Below are 19,185 nucleotides of genomic sequence, written 5' to 3' on the forward strand. Positions count from 1 at the left end.
TTAGTATATAATGATATTTCTGCTTTAGTTTGTAGCTTCGTGAGGCCCACTTTTCTTTCCCACTCCCACGTCACTGGGAGCGAGTCTCGCCGCATTTCGCGAAAGGAATGAACGTTGGACACGAAATCCAACTCCCTCACCGAAATACGCAATCACTGTCCTAATCATCCACTCCGCCGGCGATGACTTCAGTTTCCCCGGCGCCGCCCGCGCTTCTTCTCCGTTACCGACACAAACCTCGCCCCAAAATTACCTTCGCTGGCGGCTTCAGCAACGTTCTTCCGGTCCATCGCGTGCACCAAACCGGGCGACGGTTGGGAATTGTCTGTTATTCCGATGATAACAGGAACGGTAGTTCGAGTCCGAGTGAAGGCATCCAGCTATACAATCAGATTGAAAGGTGTGCTATGGAGCTTGATTAATTCTCTTTATCAGTATTGGGTAAAAGTACTTCTGAGTTTTGTTGAGCTCTCAAATCTTTTTAGTACCATGAATTGGAAAAGTGTCTGTTGTGATGGTATTTGAGGTCTATGTTTATCATCATCGACGTGTGTCATGGGGAGAAAAGTTCCTCTGTTTTTTGAATTTTTTCATTTTCATGTCTAGGAAAATTATCAAATAAGACTCTTTTCTGTATGACATGCCTGGAGCTTCTTCGTGTGGACTACAAGGTGTTGATTTTTTGGCTGAACCTTGCCTCCATGCGAAACATGTTTATGATAAAAGGGCATCTCCTTATCTTTTTACGCTTACACCAAAGAATGAACTTTAAGCCTCTCCATGGCCTGAATAGAGAAGTGCGGATGCGTAGGAACCCTTTAGAATTCAAGGGTTCCAAAGTTAGGAGACCTAGAGTGGACTACATGAGGTGAAGTTCTAATGGATAAAAGTCAAAAGTCTGTGTCTCTGGTATGCTGAAAGTGGTGAAGCAAACTTCTATTAGAAAGTGGTTAGGCCAACTATGTTTTTATTTATGGAGCACAGTGTTAGCTAGCGAAGAAGCACACTCTATAGAAGACTAGATGGTGTGGAGTATTGAGAAAAATGAGTGGCAGAACTAAGAAAGACAATTTTATAATGAATTTAAGAAGCATCGTTACATGATGGGAAAATAAGATAAAGTTGTTTGAGATGGTTCAGGCATGTTTCGCCAAGTGCTAAACAGTGCATTAGTTAGAAAGGTTTTGTTAATGTTGGTTGGAATGGACAAGAATTACAGGGAGCCTGAAAATTACATGGATGATAATAAAGAAAGAAAGACTGGAGGAAGGGTGACCAAGGACCTGTAGCTGCACAAAGAAAGATATAGAATTAAACTTCTCTAGAGAATCAAATCGATGAGTGAATCAAGATGGATTATAGCATGGGAGTTCACTTCACCCAGAGATTTCACTGTCTTTCTTTAGAGTATAACCAAGAGAACGTCAATAACACAGCAAGAAGGTGTAATTTTACTTTTTCTAGAGAAGTCCGAGTGAAATTTTGTATGACATCATCTCTTATCATCCATTGTTTTATAGTAAATGATTTACCTGTTCTTGCACTTTCCATTACATTTTCTCATATCCCCATAGTTAATGCAAAGAACACATTTTCTAAGAAAGTAGGTCCCCTTAGAATGAAGTTTCACCTTTTGTTTTCCTAAGTGACTTACTTTCTCTATGCTCTAACCCTATATTGTCCTAGTAAGAAACTAATGAACAATAATATAGATTGGACTGGGATGATTGATGCAGCTAACACTACATAGAGGGACATGTCTCTGGTGTTGATGACTTTACTGTGTTCTTTACCCCTAGGTATATAACGGGTACATTCATCTTTATGTTGCACCATTTCATTCGTAAAAAAACAGAAGAAGAAAGGAAAATAAAGCCAGACTTCCCTTTTTATCTCTTCCTGTTTCTGTGGATGTCAATGGATTTTTTTAAACCTGACTCAATCTTTCTTGTAGCTCCATGGCCCTTACCTCTTAGCTGGCAGATTCTTCACCCCCCTTATTGTGCAAGGGGACTTGGCTATCATCATTAGTTGGGGCAATAGGAATAAGTAACCATGGAACCACTTCTTGAGGTCCTTCGATGAGATCAAAGATATCTATAAAAATCTAGATGTTACATGGTTACAGATTTGTGGGTGCCCATTATGTAGCTGATGCATTCTCTAGGGAAGGACTGTCTTGCAACACCTTGTCGGCACCTCTCTTCCCATTTGAGTTTCTTTTCTCTTTTCTTTGAGTTGTTCTTTCTCGTATCATATCTTGCCTGCTGTAGTTTGTCTCCTTTAGGAGCTCTGTTAATGAATTTGTCTGTCTCATTGTCTCCAGGTTTTTTTATCAGCGGATGTGTGTTTGAATGTCTTAACTGTTGATATCTTTCTTATTTGTTCCTGGCCAATGCTATTATTTGTTTATTACAGGTTAATTACGGAAACTGCAAAGCTGAACCAAGATGGGTGGAGTATGTCTGGTGATTGGACTGAAGTTGAGGTGTTTTTCTACATTACATCTGATGAGTAGCCAAGAAGTAACAGCATCAAGAATGTCACCTGTAATATGTTTCTTAAAACAAATCCTGCTAAGTGTAAAAGATGTGAAACCTGATGTTGACCTCTTATATTATTTCACAAAGTACTAACAAATATTAAATGAAAGTACATACATTCATATAATTCCGTGCTCCAAGTCTTCTCACTTACATAGCTCTTGTATCTTTCCACTGTATCTTTTGTTCTCTTGCTTGTAGTTCTCTTTTCTTTTCTCTCTGAAAAGTTCTGTATTTTCATTCAGTAAAAATATAAAGGAACGTGAAAAGCAGTCTACATAATTTAGATTATAGACCCATTATCTTTAATCATGCCATTCTCAAAAAAAAAAAAAAAAAAAAAGACCCATTATCTTACATTTTTTCAGTTTCTTTATCCTATTTTATTTATATATTTCCTGATCAAACACCTTTCCAAGATCAAATTTTTTTTGAGTTTGTCGGGATCCCTGTGATACAGAAATCTCATCAATGTGTTTCTGGGTAAGAAAGTAACATCATATGATTTCATCCTCACAATAATCATGACTTGGTATACCAAAGTTTAGGCACACTGTCGGAACTGTCTTTGCTGTTCTTTTTCTTTGAACAGTTTCAATTCTACAGTGTTTCCTTTTTAATTTTTTCTTTTTTTCAGGGAGCATGGGTGTTGACACCAAGAAATCTAAAACCAACATCAGTTGTTCATTTTATTGGTGGCATTTTTGTGGGTGCTGCTCCACAGCTAACCTACCGCTTATTTCTTGAGCGACTTTCGGAAAAGTAAGGGACTTCATTCTCTCTGTCTACACACATTCAAAGAACTTCTCATTTTTGGTCTAGCTGTTCTCAATTGGTTTATGCCTACTTTCATGGTCACTAATACTGAAAGCATGATGATCTTTTTAAGGTCCTATCAGTGATGATACACGTAGAAGCTTATAAATTTCTCAAAATGACCAGGGAAAGTTAGGAGGTTTTCCCCATAAGTCCAACATCATCCAAACCCATACTTGGTGTGTGGCTATTCACCCACTAGAAACACCCCTCACAAACCGAACCCTAATTTGACACTCTGACCTAAAACATGGTGATGCAGAGAACATATGCACAGGCATCATAATAGAAACAGACCTAGTTTTGGATTTGCTCCTTTACTATTTGGAAATTGCACAGATCCTAACAAAATGAGTTACCAACTGGAGGCTTTTTCTCAATTTTAAATATTTTTTTTTTTTTTTTTGAGTTGCTCCTTTTCTCAACTAACTAGTTGAAGATCATTGAAACTTGTAACCGTTGCAGGTCTTTTCACCCATTAACAAAACCTTTGATGTATATACCTAAACAAAGAATCTTGCCTGAGAAGTGGAGACATTAACTGATCTAGAACCATGGAACTTCCCCATCAACAATAACCTTTTTTTTTAATTTTGAAAATGACTAATTTAGAAAATAATTCTATCTGGTGAAAATTCTATCCCTTTTTTCTTCTAATCTTATAGATTGTTTATGTTTTCGGTGACATTTCTATTATGTTGATAAACGTGAGTTCAAATTTTTTTAACGATCATCTTTACAGTCCAAACAATATTCAGTTGTAATGAAACTTAGCCTCTTTCTTCTGGGTTGTTATCCATGTTATCAGAAGTGGATTAGCCTGCCAATCATCCTGGTGAGCTGTGGCTTCTCTTGGTTCTTAAAATGTGAACATGTTCTTTTAGGGAGAACCTACCTAACTGTTTGGGTGAACCAAGTTGAGCTGGAGAACTGTCCAGTTTTGATTAACTAAATATTATTTTTTGTTACAATGCAAATTTAAGAATTCGAATTAGAAAAGTGGAATACCTAAGAATGAAACTTCTGATTTCCGTTCATGATTTTTTTTATTTTTAATTATTTAACTTTTTCTTTTGTGTTTGTTTCTCATTTCTGATTTTTCCCTCAATGTCTGTAATATTTTTTTTTCTCTTAGAAAACATGTAGTTATATATGTATTATCCACCTGATTTCAAAAAAGAAAAAGACAAAATACAATAAGTAATTAAACCAGGTTCAATTGAAATAATTCAGGCTACCGGTTTGATAAATAAACCAATTTTATGATGACTAAAAACTAGTGTTTCTTTATCTTAAATGGTTGTTTTCATTTCTCTCGATTTGTGCGTGTCATCAGGGGCCATGCTAATCTTCTCTGTATCGTTCCAATTTTATCAGATGTCTCCAAAGAGACCAAATGGTTGTTTTCATTCCTTCCAGGAGTTTCTCATTCATGAAATTATACAGCATTTCATACAATATGCAAGCAAATGGGCACGTTTTCTGGTCCCATATACATCTGGACAATCATAATTGTTGACCACCTTGTGACCATTAGGATTTCAGGCTACTGATGCACTGGATGATCCAGATCTTCAACTAAAAATTTGCATAGGCATTCAGACCTATTTAGTCATGCGAGACAAGTGTTACTTTAACCAATGAAATAAGTGTGAGGGTCCCATCAAAACAAAGGAAAATGTTACTGAAATCCTTTAAATTCTGTATGTGTGGTTTTTGGCTTCTATAATAGGCCTCTGAACAACTCTTGGTGTCCACATTTTAAACTTAGTTTTGTTGAACTCAGATAAAAAATATTTATTTAAATCAGGTTTGCTTATAAATTTAAATGCTATGTACATTTTACACAATCTGATTCTCAGAATGTGAATGGGAATCAATAGGTTGGATCTTGAAGGCCACTATTTCCAAGTTTGAGGTTTTTATGGTATATAGTGATCGTGGAAAAATGCTTATGGAACTCATTGGTTGGGGAATTAGGGCCAGAGGGTCTTTTATGTGTTGCAATTTTGTGCAAGCCAGATTACCAGACTGTCTGTGGATATATCTTATTGTCTCTTTCTAATTGGCTTATTTGGTAGATTTTATTGAATAAATTTCTGTAGTTGAGGTTGAATATTTATACCAGAATTTACTTTGGAACAATTTTGTTTCTAAGGCCAATGGAGAGAGTAAATAGACTACTCTCTGCCAACGGGAGTTTTAAGTGCTTCCCGAAGTAGACAGGAGCAGCAAGTTTTCTTGATTCATGAGTCATGGACATTCTGCTGCTGTCTTTGAAAATGGAATCATTAACATTTCTATCTCTCTTTCTTTTGTTTAATTTTGGAAGCTGGAAGCTGAAGATGTATATTATATTCGTGAAAAGGAGGTTAGGATTATATATTAATAGACCGTTTTCTTCGGCTAGTTGACCTCATCCTTTCATCCCACATCAGCTGTGAAGTAATCTACAACCTCATATAAAAGCTTGGATTGGGTCTCTCCACTCTGAGCTTGAGCTTTTAGGTTTGATGTTTTCCTTTACTGGTTTATTGGTATCAACAGATAGCTAGATCTTCACAACTTATCCACGAGTTAGGGGTCCACATGTGAGGGGGGAATATTGAGAACAATCCTATATTTTTTTAGAAAGTACCATGATCAACAACTTGGTCGGGCGCCTCCACTTTATGTTTGAATTTGAGTTGGATGGCCTTCATCACCGGCAAATATTCTGCTTCCATCTATGGGCTACCAGCAATTAGAAGATACTATGGCTGAGTTGTGCATGGTTAGTCATGACACCTATGTCCAGAATGTGCTTCTAAGAGGTTTTTCCTTTGGTTTTTGCTATTCTTTGTTGTGATTGGTAGGGAGGCCTTCATCATGAGGTTGTGAATTTCCCTCTCTCACTTGTGCTCACATATTGACAATGCTATATGGACAATTATATATCTCTACTTTACTTTCTATATTGGATGTTTAACTTGCAATTACCTTTTTTGGGAAATGATTCAGTGGTTGCTTGGTTATTGCAACACCCTATGCTAGTGGATTTGATCACTTCTCTATTGCTGATGAAGTTCAATTCAAGTTTGATCGGTGCCTTCGTTTTCTTCAACAGTCTGTGAGTCCAAATTATGACCTATAGATTTGGTTCAACTTTTTGTAATTCTGGTTGCTTAAGATCTCATCTTACAGATAAATGACCTTCCAATATTTGGTGTTGGACATTCATTGGGATCTGTTATCCACCTTCTGATTGGTACCTTTCTTTTGCATGATGTTCTTGGTCCTTTTTTGGTGATTAGTTATATTAATGGTGAGGTGAGCTTCTAACTAAATACATTATATGTCTCAGGGTCCAGGTATGCTGTGCAGAGAACAGGAAATGTATTAATGGCATTCAACAATAAGGTGCTTGATCTTGTCTCTTGTACCTGCTAAAATGTTTTGCTAGATGAAATCCTCTGGGACTGCTAAACATATAGTGTGCCCAAGTTTATGTGTCCTAGGTTCCTTTGCATTTGATGTATTGTCCATTAAAAAATAATCTTGCAACCTCCATGTTATAGGAGCCCTGATCTTTTGTGGTGGATCTTTAAAAAATTTCTGCCATATTACACTTCTTCAACTTCCTTTTAAGCAATAAAGATTCCTTTTAGAGTTCTGACTCAAAAATAGTGAATCTCAAATTCAGTGCTTTTTACTGCTCCATGTCTGGAATCATGTTTCATAGTACATAAATGCAATTTGAAAGTAGTGGTACTGAATCCAATTGAAATGAAATGGGGGGCTTGGTGAAGTTACTATGTAGAAAGTTTTTGTAGTAACTATAGTGTTTTGAACTATTCAGCATATCTATTTGATGTCTTCTGAAGCACTGTTTAGATTCTGATAGTTACTCAACAGAATTTGATTTTCATTTCATAGTGATTTTAAAAAATTTACACTGAAAACTCCAGTTCTGCATTTTGTACCAAATTTTCTTGATGCTCTTACTATTTTTCTATTTTTCACCACCATCATTTTCATTAAAAAGCCTACCCCACTAAATGCATCATCCTCTTCAATTCAGTTATCTCACTTGATAATTCCTGCTAATCTGATTATGATATCTTAATGTTTCTTTATTTAAAAAGGAAAAGACACCTGAAATAAAGAAGTTAAAACGGAGTACAAGGAAGTTCTGTTAGGTTTGGTAAAGTGAAGGTGAAGATAAAGCAAAGAGAAGGAGAAGAATCGGTGAGGAAGAGATTGAAAGACAGAATGGAAGGAGAAAAAGAAGGAGAGCTGTCAAGTTAATTCTTTTATTTCTGAACATAAACATCATAAGTAGGGGTTAAAAGGAAAATAGCAAACCAGAATATTACATTCTGTGGCATAACCGTACACTTTGTGCAGCTATTTATTCTACCATCATACTTCATGCAGTTCTTTTGACATTCTTCGAGTTTTTCCTTACCATTTCCTAAACTGCCATTGGCTTGTTTGTTTCTCCCTGTAATGGTAAATGCTCACCATTTCCTAAACTGCCATTGGCTTTTTTGTTTCTCCCTGTTATGGTAAATAAGATGACACTAGTAATCGTGTTTTGCATGCATGCATATTTGAGGGCAAAATCTAATTTCTCAAGATCTCTGATAAATTGGATTGAGTTATTGCTGTTTTGAACAGCACAAGATCTTGATAGCTCTGGAGAAAAACTTGAAGATTTTTAATTGCTTGATGTGGTTGTCTGGGGTTTTTTGTTGTTATGTTCCTATTTCATATCATAATTGTTGATAGTCTTATGTTAAGATTGATTAGAAAGAAGTCATAATTGTCCATGACCTAGATGGGAGGTATTTCTCTCATGTTTGCTGAACATGAAGATAAAATTCTCAGGTTGCAGATTTTCTTGCCGGATCCTATAAATTCTTCTTAAGGTTATAGCAGATCCTGTTCAAACAAAAATTCCAATTAATTTTTAAAAAATTTCTAATCACGATGTTAATTTTGATTGTCTTTAATTCCTGACAGCCATACCTTTCTGTAGCATATAAAGATACTACAAAATGTTTAGTTTTCATGGAGACCTGATTAGCTTTGCAGGAAGCAAGCCAAGCTGTCCCACTTTTTTCTCCTGTTATTGTTCCCATGGCTCAAAGCTTCGGCCCGCTTCTTTCTCAAATTACATCATCTGAAACAGTTCGTGTTGGGGTGAGTATCCAAGTATATTCATCAATTTTGGCCTTTGAATGTATCTCAGTTTAACAAATTGATTCGATACCTAATGTGCAAGCATGATGAGTTCCATGCATACTCCCTGGAAAGGTGCATTGCCATCCTTCAATGCATGAGAACCTTTGCTCAATTTTGTCCTTTCAGGGAATGACAAAAATGATAACTTGTTTCTTATTCTTTTGAGTTTGTTGTTCCTTAATGCTGAAAGTTAATATGTTCTTCCTTGGATGTCTCCAGACAGAAATGGCTATGAAGCAATTACAGAATCTTAGCCCTCCCATCATGAAACAAGTACTCCCTTTGGTTGAACAACTTCCTCCTTTGTACATGGATCTGGTTAAGGGAAGAGAAGATTTTATTCCAAAACCAGAAGAGACTCTCAAGCTGGTACATATATCTTGAGATATGTTTGTCTAAAAATTTTCTAAACCCTTTTTTTTTTTAATGGAAAATTTTCCTAAACCTTGGTTAATGCTATTTCATTAAAGCATCCTCTTCTGTTTGTATTTGACGTGGATAGTGAGGGTTTTGTCTGTATTTGCTTTTTAGATGCCACAAAATTTTTTGGTTTTATGTATGAAGGACAATGGGGAAAAACTGAATACTAAAAGATATTGCTTAGAAGACGAGAAGAGAAGAGAACGAAAAGGAAGGGGAACAAGCTAATGTTGGAGCACAATGAAGGAGGATTCATTTACCTAGACCTAGACTAAGGTTCTACTGATGATGGCTATTTAATCTTGTCCTCATCTTTAAGAGTAGCATAGGGAACACATTTTATGTTACCTCAACCATAATCACAGTCAGCATGTCCCTCTTCCAACTGCACTCAGACCAGATGCATGAATTCTCCTCCTTTCTGCTTGAATATGTGCTAACTCTGTTCTGGTCACCCTTCATAATGTCATTCCTTGGACCACTTACCATACATGTCTGTTTTGGTCTTCCTTTACTTTTGGATGGTCCATCAGCAAAAGACCTATTTGCTGGTGCCGTATTGTCCTGCAAGAAATGTGTCCAAACCATCTCAAACGGCACTTAACTTTCTTGTCGACTCATGCTACTCCAAGTGTTATCTACTTCTAACTTTTGACTTCCTTAGTTTCCCAGTTTCCCACCCATGTAGATATTGCTTCTGAATTTCTTTATTTAACTACCAAAATCTCAATATTTTCATCTGTAGGGTAACCATCTTCAGGAGATACTACTTCTCCACCATCCAACATTTGCTCCAAAGACAATGGCTGGTTTAACAGCTGCCTTTTAGAATTTTGCCTTCACCATTTCCACTATATCCTTTTCTCATACAACTGCAAGTGCTAGTGTGCACTTAATCACATTTATTCCATATTACATCCTCCACCTTCCTGCCTTTTAAATTATCAAATTTAGGAAATGGACAGAGTCAATTTTTTGTATAACTCAACGTATGCTATTAAATGAGATTTCTGGCCATGAGGTAGTGCAGATGTCATACACTATTAGATGATAGTGCTAGGTTGTGGTACTGTAGATGACATGTGCTACTTGTGAAGTTGGGTCCAAGGCCCATCCCAAAATGACTAGCCAACTTAGGAAGCCTCTTTCCCAACTAATAAACTCAAGATCTTTGTACTCATTAATCCATGTGGGACTGTTCCTTTACACTCCTTCCACGTGTAGGCCCTCTTTTGTGGCTCTATATGTGGATAATTTGGGTGGAGGCCGACATATGAATACCTACTCTGATACCATATGAACTCATCCTTCCTTAATACTACTAAATGACAGTTTTGGCATGAGGTACTGGAGATGACGTATGTTATTAAGTGACGGTTTTAGCATGAGGTACTGCAGATGAGCATAGAAGCAAGATAAGAAATGGTTAAACTTGGTCCCAAAAGGATTTGGATTTTTTTTTCTTTCTGAAGATGAGAGAAAGGAAAAAGGATTTGGTCCAAGGGTTCTGAAAAAAGAAAAGGATAGTTATCCTGCAGGTTAAGTTTTGCAAATAGTATAAATTTGTGTACAAGTATTCTAGGCATTATCTATGTGAATTATTAGTTGTCGTGCAGCAACTTACAATGTGGTAAAAGATAATAATCATATAATATTTTGGGCTTGAGAAGGAAGGTCTTTTTTTTTAAAACGAGGAAGATCTTGTGCTTATCATTCACTAGAATATCCTGTAACTTCAGCTATTTGTCTTGAGAAACATCTATGCTACTTCAATATGGTATCAGAGAGAAATCTAAGCATGTTTCTTTCTTTAGTGCACAGGTACGTCTGTGTATGTTCACCACATTTTCAGACATGTTTCTTTTTAATCCTAGACAAGAAGGAAGTTTTATTTTTTATTTTTTTTTTATTGATTAGCTGAGTAGTAGTGGTACAACATAGGTTACAACATAAAGCACAAGTAGCTCAAGTGAGGAATGCCCCATCTTTTGCTACCTTGTCAGCTTCCGAGTTAGCTGATCTTGGTATCTTATTCCAAGTGATGCGCCATTCCAATTGTTATGTCTTTAATCTAGTCAAATATGCTTCTAAGCTTTCAAGGGGTAGCTACTGATTCTCTCGCCTAGCAAGTGATAAGGGCTGAGTCACCTTCTACCATTAATGGATTTCAGAACTGCTGCTTGTATAGCTGTATGCCAGCAAGTAATCCTCTTGCTTCGGCCTCGTTAGAGTTGCATATACCTACTGCCCCTCAGTAGGCTAGTTGAATCTCTATTGATGCCACATCCACACCTGCTTTCTGGGGGGGGGGGGGGAGAGGTGATGGACTGTGAATTATTTTCTCTATGACTTCCCCAATAGTTGCTGCTTTCCCTTCAAAAGTTTGGTTATTTGTTTCAAGCTGTGAGTGCCATGAGACTAGTGTAATTGCAGCCTTCCTGAATGCTTTCCCATAGTTTATACACCTCATTTCTAAAAAAAAAAAAAAAAGGTACGAGTTTGTTGTAAGAAATCTGTGCATGTCCTGGGTTTGCAGACCGGAATATTGAACTTGGAAAGGATTGCTCCCAAATTCCCACTAGTGAATTTACAGTGGAGTAGGAGGTGACTGTAGTTCTCTTTTAATAGCCTGTCCCCTCTTGGAATGTTCTTCACGTGTGAAAATTTTGCCGTGACCTATTGTCCAAATGAATACCCTTTTGGGGGCTAACAACTTCTATGACAGGCGAGCTCCAGAGGCTGAGGACAGAGGAGGCTGCTGCTTTTCTAATTTGTAATAGGAGGCCACCGAGTAGGTGCCTGAGTGGCAAGGACTCCATACTGGTTTGTCCTCTTTATCCATTGGGCAATATTGGTCTTCTAATAGGGTGAACAGGTTGGTTAGTTCAGTCACTTGGATTCCTTCTGAAATTGAGGTTCCATGTGCTATTTTCCGCACCTCTTTTGGATTGCTGGACTGTAATGTTTGTATCTCTTGCAGCATTAAGTAATCTTGGAAAAGTTTGCATTTAGTGTTTTGTCTCCCACCCAGTGGTCTAGCTAGAAGGCCACCTTGTCATCCTCCCTCACACACATTCTGAAGTTCTTGCTGAAGTTAGGTTTCTCTCTTAGGATAGCCTTCCATATACAGGCTGGCCTTTGTGGGAGCTGTCTGCAGGTAAGCAGTTATTCCAACCTGAGCCATACTTCTTCTCCATCCCACTGTCAATGTTGAGTTTTTCTCTGAAGTGACTCTTCAAAGCAACTTGGCCAACAGTGCTGAATTCATTTGCCTTATATGCTTTATACCAAGTTCCCCTTCTTGTTGACTTTGATATACCTGGTTCCGTTGCACTAGTAGATATTTGAATTGGTTGGAGCTCTAACACTAGAGAATTATTCTTTGAACTGATTCCAGTTTTGCAGCCAAGCTTGCTGGACATGGCACAAAAGATACAAAATAATTAGGAATACTCGCCAGTGATGCTTTTATAGAGTTGTTCTAACTGCTTGAGAGAGCAGCTGACCCTTCCACGAGTCCTATCTATGTCCGAATCTGTCCACAACTGCTTGCCACAGACCCAGTTATGTGGTTGGTACTTTCATGGCTGAACGGTAGCACTTGAGCCATGCTCACTTCCACATTCTTGCTAATATTAACACCTAGTAGTCCTGACTTGGATCAGTTTATCTTCTGTTCCAACATTAATTGATAAAGATTCAGCAATGCTTTCATGTTAATGTTTCATCTTGCTTCCCTTCAAAGTATGATCATGTGATCAGTAAACTGCATTATGGGAGCTCTAAATTGGTGAACCCCCGAGCTGAAACCAGATATCCATCATTTGTTCTTTCCTTCATACACGAGTGAACATAATGCCTCACTATGTTAAATAGCAGTAGTTTTTTTGTTTTTAAATGAGGTTTATAAACTATTAAAGAAAGTGAAGAGTACAAACAAACCTAGCTAGGAGGGCCTTCATCCACAACAAGGTGATAGAGATAGCGGGTTTCCTTGTCTGAGGCCCCTAGAGCTTTTAAAGAGGCCTTTCACAGTTCTATCAATGAGTACCAAGAATTATGCAGATGATATATAACTCATGATCATCTTCACGATTAAGACTTCCAGGAATTTACAATTGACTCTGCCAAATCTTTTTCTAGGTCTAGCTTTCGCACAAATCCTTTTAGACCCTTATTTTTATATAGGTGCAGCCGTTCATGAACTGTGATTGTTGCATCTAGTATTTGTCTTCCCCGTATGAAGGCTGACTGGTTCTCACTTATCACCTCAGGTAATGCTTTTCTCATCCAGGTAGCAAGGACCTTTAAAATTAATTTATTGTGGCTGGAAACTAGACTTATGTGTCTAAAGTCTTTGGAGGAGTTGGCACCTTCTAGGGACTAGGGGTATGAAGTCACTATGCTTCTTGCTGTAATACCCTCCTCATAGAAATTCATCAAATACTTTCTTCAAGTCTTCTTTTAGGAAGTCCAGACAGCTTTATAGAACTCAGCAATGAACAATCTGGTTCAGGGGCCTTATCATCAGGCTATTGCTGTACGATTTCTTTTATCTCTTCTAGTGTGAAAGAATCCTCCATCCTTCCTCCCACCTTTTCCTGGAGTGCTTTGTTTGTTGGTTTTCAGGTAATGACCTCCCTATTCCCTCATCCCTGGATAGTTCAGATTTGTATCTTATGAACTCAGCTACTTCTTCCATGTTCTCAGAAATTTCCCTATTTATTTCCACAACTATGATTCTATTGTTTCTCTTGTGTGTTGTAGCCATGGAGTGGAAGAAATTGGTATTCTCATCTCCCTTTTTAATCTATGTATCTTTTGCTTCCAAAAGTTTTTTTTTTCCTGCAGGATCACTGACTCATAAGCTTCTTTCAACAAGTTGCTGCCTATGCTTTCCAATGTGAATAGCTGCTGCAGCTCTTCATTTAGATCATAGGCTTGTATTTTTCTTAGAAGTCTGTTCCTTTCTCTTTACATCACTACTTAATTCTCCCCTTCATTCTCCCCTTCAGAGATTTTAATTTCTAGCTGAAATGCAAGTAAACTGTACCTGTGACACTAATGTCCTGCCACCAAGTCTTTATTACCTCTTTAAAGTGCTTCTTTTAGGTACCCAGCCAACACGCCAAAAGCTCTAAATTGATGAAACGCAGAAAGCTAGGTCCTTAGATCTATTCCATAACAGGTTGGCCCAACGTGGCGTATGGGTATTAATTGGGCCCCACAAGACTGTAAAAATCCACCAAGATTTTGTGCCAGTGTCCATAGTAGCCCATTCTATGATGCTTTCACTTCAGTTTAGGTAGCCCTTTTCGCCTTTGTGATGACTCTCACTCTGGCACTGGATAGCGTCCCCCCCCAGGACTCAAACACATGACATGGCGCCTTCTCTAAAATCAATGTTAGATACCTAGTCCATACGTCAAAAACTCCAGAGCTGATGGAATGTGGAAGTGAGGCCCTTAAGCCTATCCCATATTAGATTGGATCAAATTGGTATATGGGCGGGCATTGGGTTGGGCCCCATGGGACCATAACACTTACTCTATCAATCATGGTTTTTCTGAACTTGAAGGATGAAGCCACAATCATTCTGAAGATGGTTCAAGTAAGATGGGGTTATAATCTGGTACTGGATGTGGTGATATTCTTCCTGATGTTGCCACAAATCTATCCAGTCACTCCTGGTTCACTAGAAATCTGCCAGGCTTTGATGGGATTGGGGGAGTTTTGTTGTTTGTTCATGTGTTTTTTTCCCCTCATAGAGATGCTCTATGAGTGCATGTTCGTTTATGTATGATGTGAAGTTCCTCATGTTGTTGTAGTCCTAGTCTACCCCCTTTTTTGTCACTGCTGTATCTTATGACTTTGAAATCCCCATCAATGACCCATGGCAAACTCCATAGCTGCACTCTTGCAGACATTTCTTCCCATAGATCTCTTTGCGCCAAACTTGTTGGACCATGTACCCATAAGGCAGCCCAGTGCCAATTATCCTTCACCAATCAGAAGTACAATTCTATTGTAAAATTCCCTACCTCCTACTTGATCTCCTTTAATTCGCATGCCCAGACAACTACCATTCCTTCTGCTGGCCCTTCTGCTTCAGTTGTAGTCCATTTCGGGTTTCTATTGTGCTAGATCTCCTTTATTATATTATGTGATTTCCTCCATTCATCTCTTGGATGAAAGCAACTTTCACTTTGTTTCTTTTGAAAGTTTCTTTTATAACCACTTTTTTCCTTTGTGAGCCAAGCCTCCTCATGTTCCAGAACATTATATTTGTCCAAACACTATACTTTTTGTTTCATCTTGCTTCAATTGTTTTATTCTATCTCAACACTCTTCTCTTACATTTTCAAGGATGCCCCAAATTCATCCAGGTGTTCTCAAGGAAGATGTATACTCTTTTTTTTAGCAATTGTTGAGACGCAGCTGGAACTAGGGCTTCTTCAACGGTGTGTATAATCACCATTTTCCACTTTGCCCAGTTTTGTTGGACCACTTTGGTCGCTTTAAGTACTTGCTCAATACTCCTCCAGGAGTAAGTGTATTTCAAGGGAGCCTTTTTCATCCTTTTTGCTAGATAGATTTGGCCCCATAGCTATGAAACAAGCTGCCATGGCTTCCTTCTTCCGCTTGTGCAGGGAGGGTAGATCTTCTCTGGACAACAAGTCATGGGCTTCACGAGGTTATTTTTCCGACTCGCTGCACTTAAGTTGGTCTGGTTCAGAAATTTCTCACTCGAAGGAGCTGGATCGACATTTTCATTTGGTTCAATCTCACCATTGGCACATGTACTGAGTGCACTCCTGCTCAGCTGATTTTCAATCAGGGAAATGTTTTCTAGAGCTGGTGCTAGGTCCGGAACCTGCTCTGCATCCGCATTCGTCTCCCTTCCCAAGTCTAGGTCTGCCTCCCTATCCTAGTTCGGATTTAGGTCCTTTTTATCTTTTGGAGGCTTCCATCAAGCTGATTTAAGTGTGCGTTGGATTCCAAATTCAAATTCAAATTCAAATTTCCTGTCCTCTTTGTAGCAAACCCCTCCCCTACTATTGGTTGTTGTTTTGCTATGCTTTGACAAGCTGTCAGGGTCTTTTCTTGGTGAGTGACTGGAATCACTACCTTTCCCTTCTGATTTTCGACAACTGGCCTGCTGTGGTGCCTGAAATATATCAGGTTTACACTCCCTTTCTTTTTTCTTCTTCCTTCTGCCTCTTGCATGATCAATCTGGGTTTTTGTCCTCCATCATGGGGTCAGCCTCAATCATGGCTCTGTAAACTCTTCCACCAACTCGGGTTGGGATGTTCAGGCTCCCAGAGAAATGCCCCGCCTCCAGTATTCTGGCCCAGACCCTATCTATCCAGTTGGCTCTGGTTGCTTCATTGTCAAACACTGTAGCAACACTGCTATACCAGCAGGGCTTGGATGATCTCCAAACACCGCATATGTGCTGGGATTCCACACGTGCCTTCTTTGGGGGTCCATTCAGCACGTTTGCACTAAGTCTTTCCCTTTAGTTCATCTCATATGGATAAAATTCTTCTTTTCTCTTCCTCCGAATTGAGAAGAATGAGCCACTGGGTCAGGCTCCATATATCACATCACTGAAAGTTTTGCAAGCTTCCAATTTCACCTAATCCATTCTTTAAGCTCCTCTGGGTCTTGGTATTTTTCTGTGCAGGCTATTATGCACTTTGCAAGTTCCTTCTCCTTTGGTCTAGTGAACACTAGGTTAACAGGCAACATTGGCTTCCTGTTGATGGTATCTACAACAATCGGGGACTTCTTTACCTGCTGTTGTGGAGTTTGCACACTCATGACATCTTGGTAGGATTTTTTTGTGGCTGGATTTCTTTTGCAGCAGGTCGCTAATACCATTTGGTTGTTTGGAGATTGGTATTCCCTGCATCTGTACTGCTAAGTTTCTTTGACACAATTGATAGCATCTCCATTGTCCACCTCCTTCCTATTCATCTCCTTTGGTATTGCCTCGGACCCAAGAACTGTGTACCTTCTCAGCTTGTCAATTTGGCAGGTTATCTTCTTATCATTTTGGTAAATGCTCGTTCTGAAATATCCTTTTCTCTGTTAGTGTTATTTTCGCCATGGCTTTGTCCTTGATCATTTTCGTGATGATTGTCAGCTTCTCATTTAGTGTCTGTTGGGACTCGGATGAACAACCTTTCTTCAACACACTTCATCGCAATTTTTGCTACCAAATTTTCCCCCAAAGCAATTGTATTGATGTAGAACCTCTTCTATCATTCGATGATGGAAAATGCAAGTTGCTTATCCTCCAGAAGTGCATTTGTGAACCCTACAAGCTGGGGTTCCCCCTGCTCTCGTCCCATCAAACCCAATGTCCTCCCAATTCTCGCCAGTCTGCTGGCTCCCCCTTCAAAGATTCCTGGATTGAGTGAATTGAAATAGCAAGATCATAATGACATGAGGGGAAGTTGTGACTATATGTGTGCTAGTTTAATATGGTCTCAAGTTTGTTTGAGAGAAAATTGTTGTGAGATAATCGTCCTGCATTGATTCAGGATTGGGAAAAGATCCCATAGCAACACTGGGCTCTTGGAGCGCCATTTCACAATCTAACTGAATCACACTGTAATTAATGTATTACTCGGGTAAAAGTTGATCACTTAATTTAATTGAGGAAGCATGCACTTCAAGCTGTGACTGATGTTTATGCATTTTAAGTAAATGATTATTTTTGTGCAAAATTTTAAGCATTATTCTTCACTTTCAGTGGGTAACTAATATATGAATTCAACTGTTATTTCAATGTTTTGAATATTTAATCCCTTCGTTTTATTATGTTAAATACTAATATCGATGATATCAACCCGCAGATAAAATCTTACTATGGCATCTCAAGAAATCTCCTAGTGAAATTTAAAGATGACGTGATTGATGAGACGCAAACATTAGCTCAGGTGCTGACCACTGATTCTGCCATATGTTCGACCTTGGATATGTCAATCCGGATGTTACCTGGAGATCACGGGCTTCCTCTACAACAGGTAAATGCTTAATAACATCCGAGCTTTTCAAAGCAGTATGAGATAGAATGTAACGTGAATGTCTAGTCTAGCATGAAAATTAGAATGAACCGCTCTTTAGCACCCAACCAACCCCCTTATCCTCTATGCCTATAAATACTTTACTTTTAGTCAAGAATTCCACCCCTTGTCCTCATCTCTGATGAAGCAGTTGATCCTCTGTGCCTATAAATACTTTACTTTTAGTCAAGAATTCCATCCCTTGTCCTCATCTCTGATGAAGCAGTTGATCATGCAACAGGGTCCTTTAGCCGGGTCTTTGGTTTCTAATTGTCTTCTCATGGTCAAGAATACTGATTCTGAAATATAGTTCGGTACTGGGGCAACAAAATGTATATTCTTGTGTAGTCAATGTCTCAGTTCCTGCACTTGCCGTTTTGGTTGCCCTTGGAGTTGGACAAAGCTTTCACTGCCCATATCTTATCTGCTTTTATTATTATTTCATGCTGATTTTGTATTATCTACTTGTTTGGGAGTAATTAGTGAATCTTAACCAAAATTAATTTACAGGTTCTGCCAGATATGCCTCCAGCAGTGGCAGATGCTGTAAACAGGGGAGGAGAGCTTTTGGCGAATCTGACTGCGGGAACCCCATGGGAGGCAGTGGCTAAAGAAGTAGGCAACTCATTAGGTGCAGACTCAGGGATCCTTCGTGTACAAGTTTCAAAGGATGTCAACCAGCTTGTGGATATAATCACATCATGGATGGAATTGAACTCGGGTCCAAGACTACTTCGGTCTTAACCATGTCTGTATTACTAGAGGAGGTTATATATTGTCCTATCTAAATTACTCTGGTCCTTAGAACGGGCGTTCTTGCATGTTCTTCTTATGCTTTTGCATTCGATCTTCTTCCTAATGTCTTCTTCATATTTATCTATGTTCAGCCTGTTTATATTGTATATTCTCGTATATTTGACAAATCTTCTGAGTTCTGTCCCGTCACTAGATGGTCTATAGCTCCTTCAAAATATCAGACTGGTTCACAACTTGATCTTTCTGAATCTGATCCGTCTGCATTAACATCTATTCTATCTTTTCAATGTTCCAAGTCCTTAGTTTGCATGCCAAAGAAGGCACTGGAGAAGGCACAGCAGTAAAAGCA

General features: G+C 38.6%; 1 protein-coding gene and 1 non-coding gene across 2 annotated transcripts; one reads left to right on the forward strand and one right to left on the reverse strand.

Moving 5' to 3' along the window:
- Window positions 1–56: 56 nt before the first annotated feature.
- LOC137943824 (uncharacterized) lies at window positions 57–19,178 on the forward strand. Its single transcript, XM_068789261.1, has 10 exons — window positions 57–400; window positions 2,419–2,488; window positions 3,181–3,305; window positions 6,360–6,468; window positions 6,543–6,606; window positions 6,703–6,758; window positions 8,436–8,543; window positions 8,805–8,954; window positions 17,871–18,041; window positions 18,591–19,178. Exons 1-10 carry the CDS (start codon window positions 183–185, stop codon window positions 18,822–18,824), a joined length of 1,305 nt encoding a protein of 434 aa, XP_068645362.1. The 5' UTR covers window positions 57–182; the 3' UTR covers window positions 18,825–19,178.
- LOC137965086 (U6 spliceosomal RNA) lies at window positions 4,654–4,752 on the reverse strand. The gene has a single exon (XR_011116003.1). It is a non-coding gene; the product is annotated as a U6 spliceosomal RNA (small nuclear RNA).
- Window positions 19,179–19,185: the final 7 nt, after the last annotated feature.

Source organism: Aristolochia californica, unplaced genomic scaffold (assembly GCF_029961685.1).
Source record: "Aristolochia californica isolate CCGP_79_NKW_82.1479 unplaced genomic scaffold, dmAriCali1.0.hap1 SCAF_1, whole genome shotgun sequence".
Classification (NCBI taxonomy): Eukaryota; Viridiplantae; Streptophyta; class Magnoliopsida; order Piperales; family Aristolochiaceae; genus Aristolochia; species Aristolochia californica.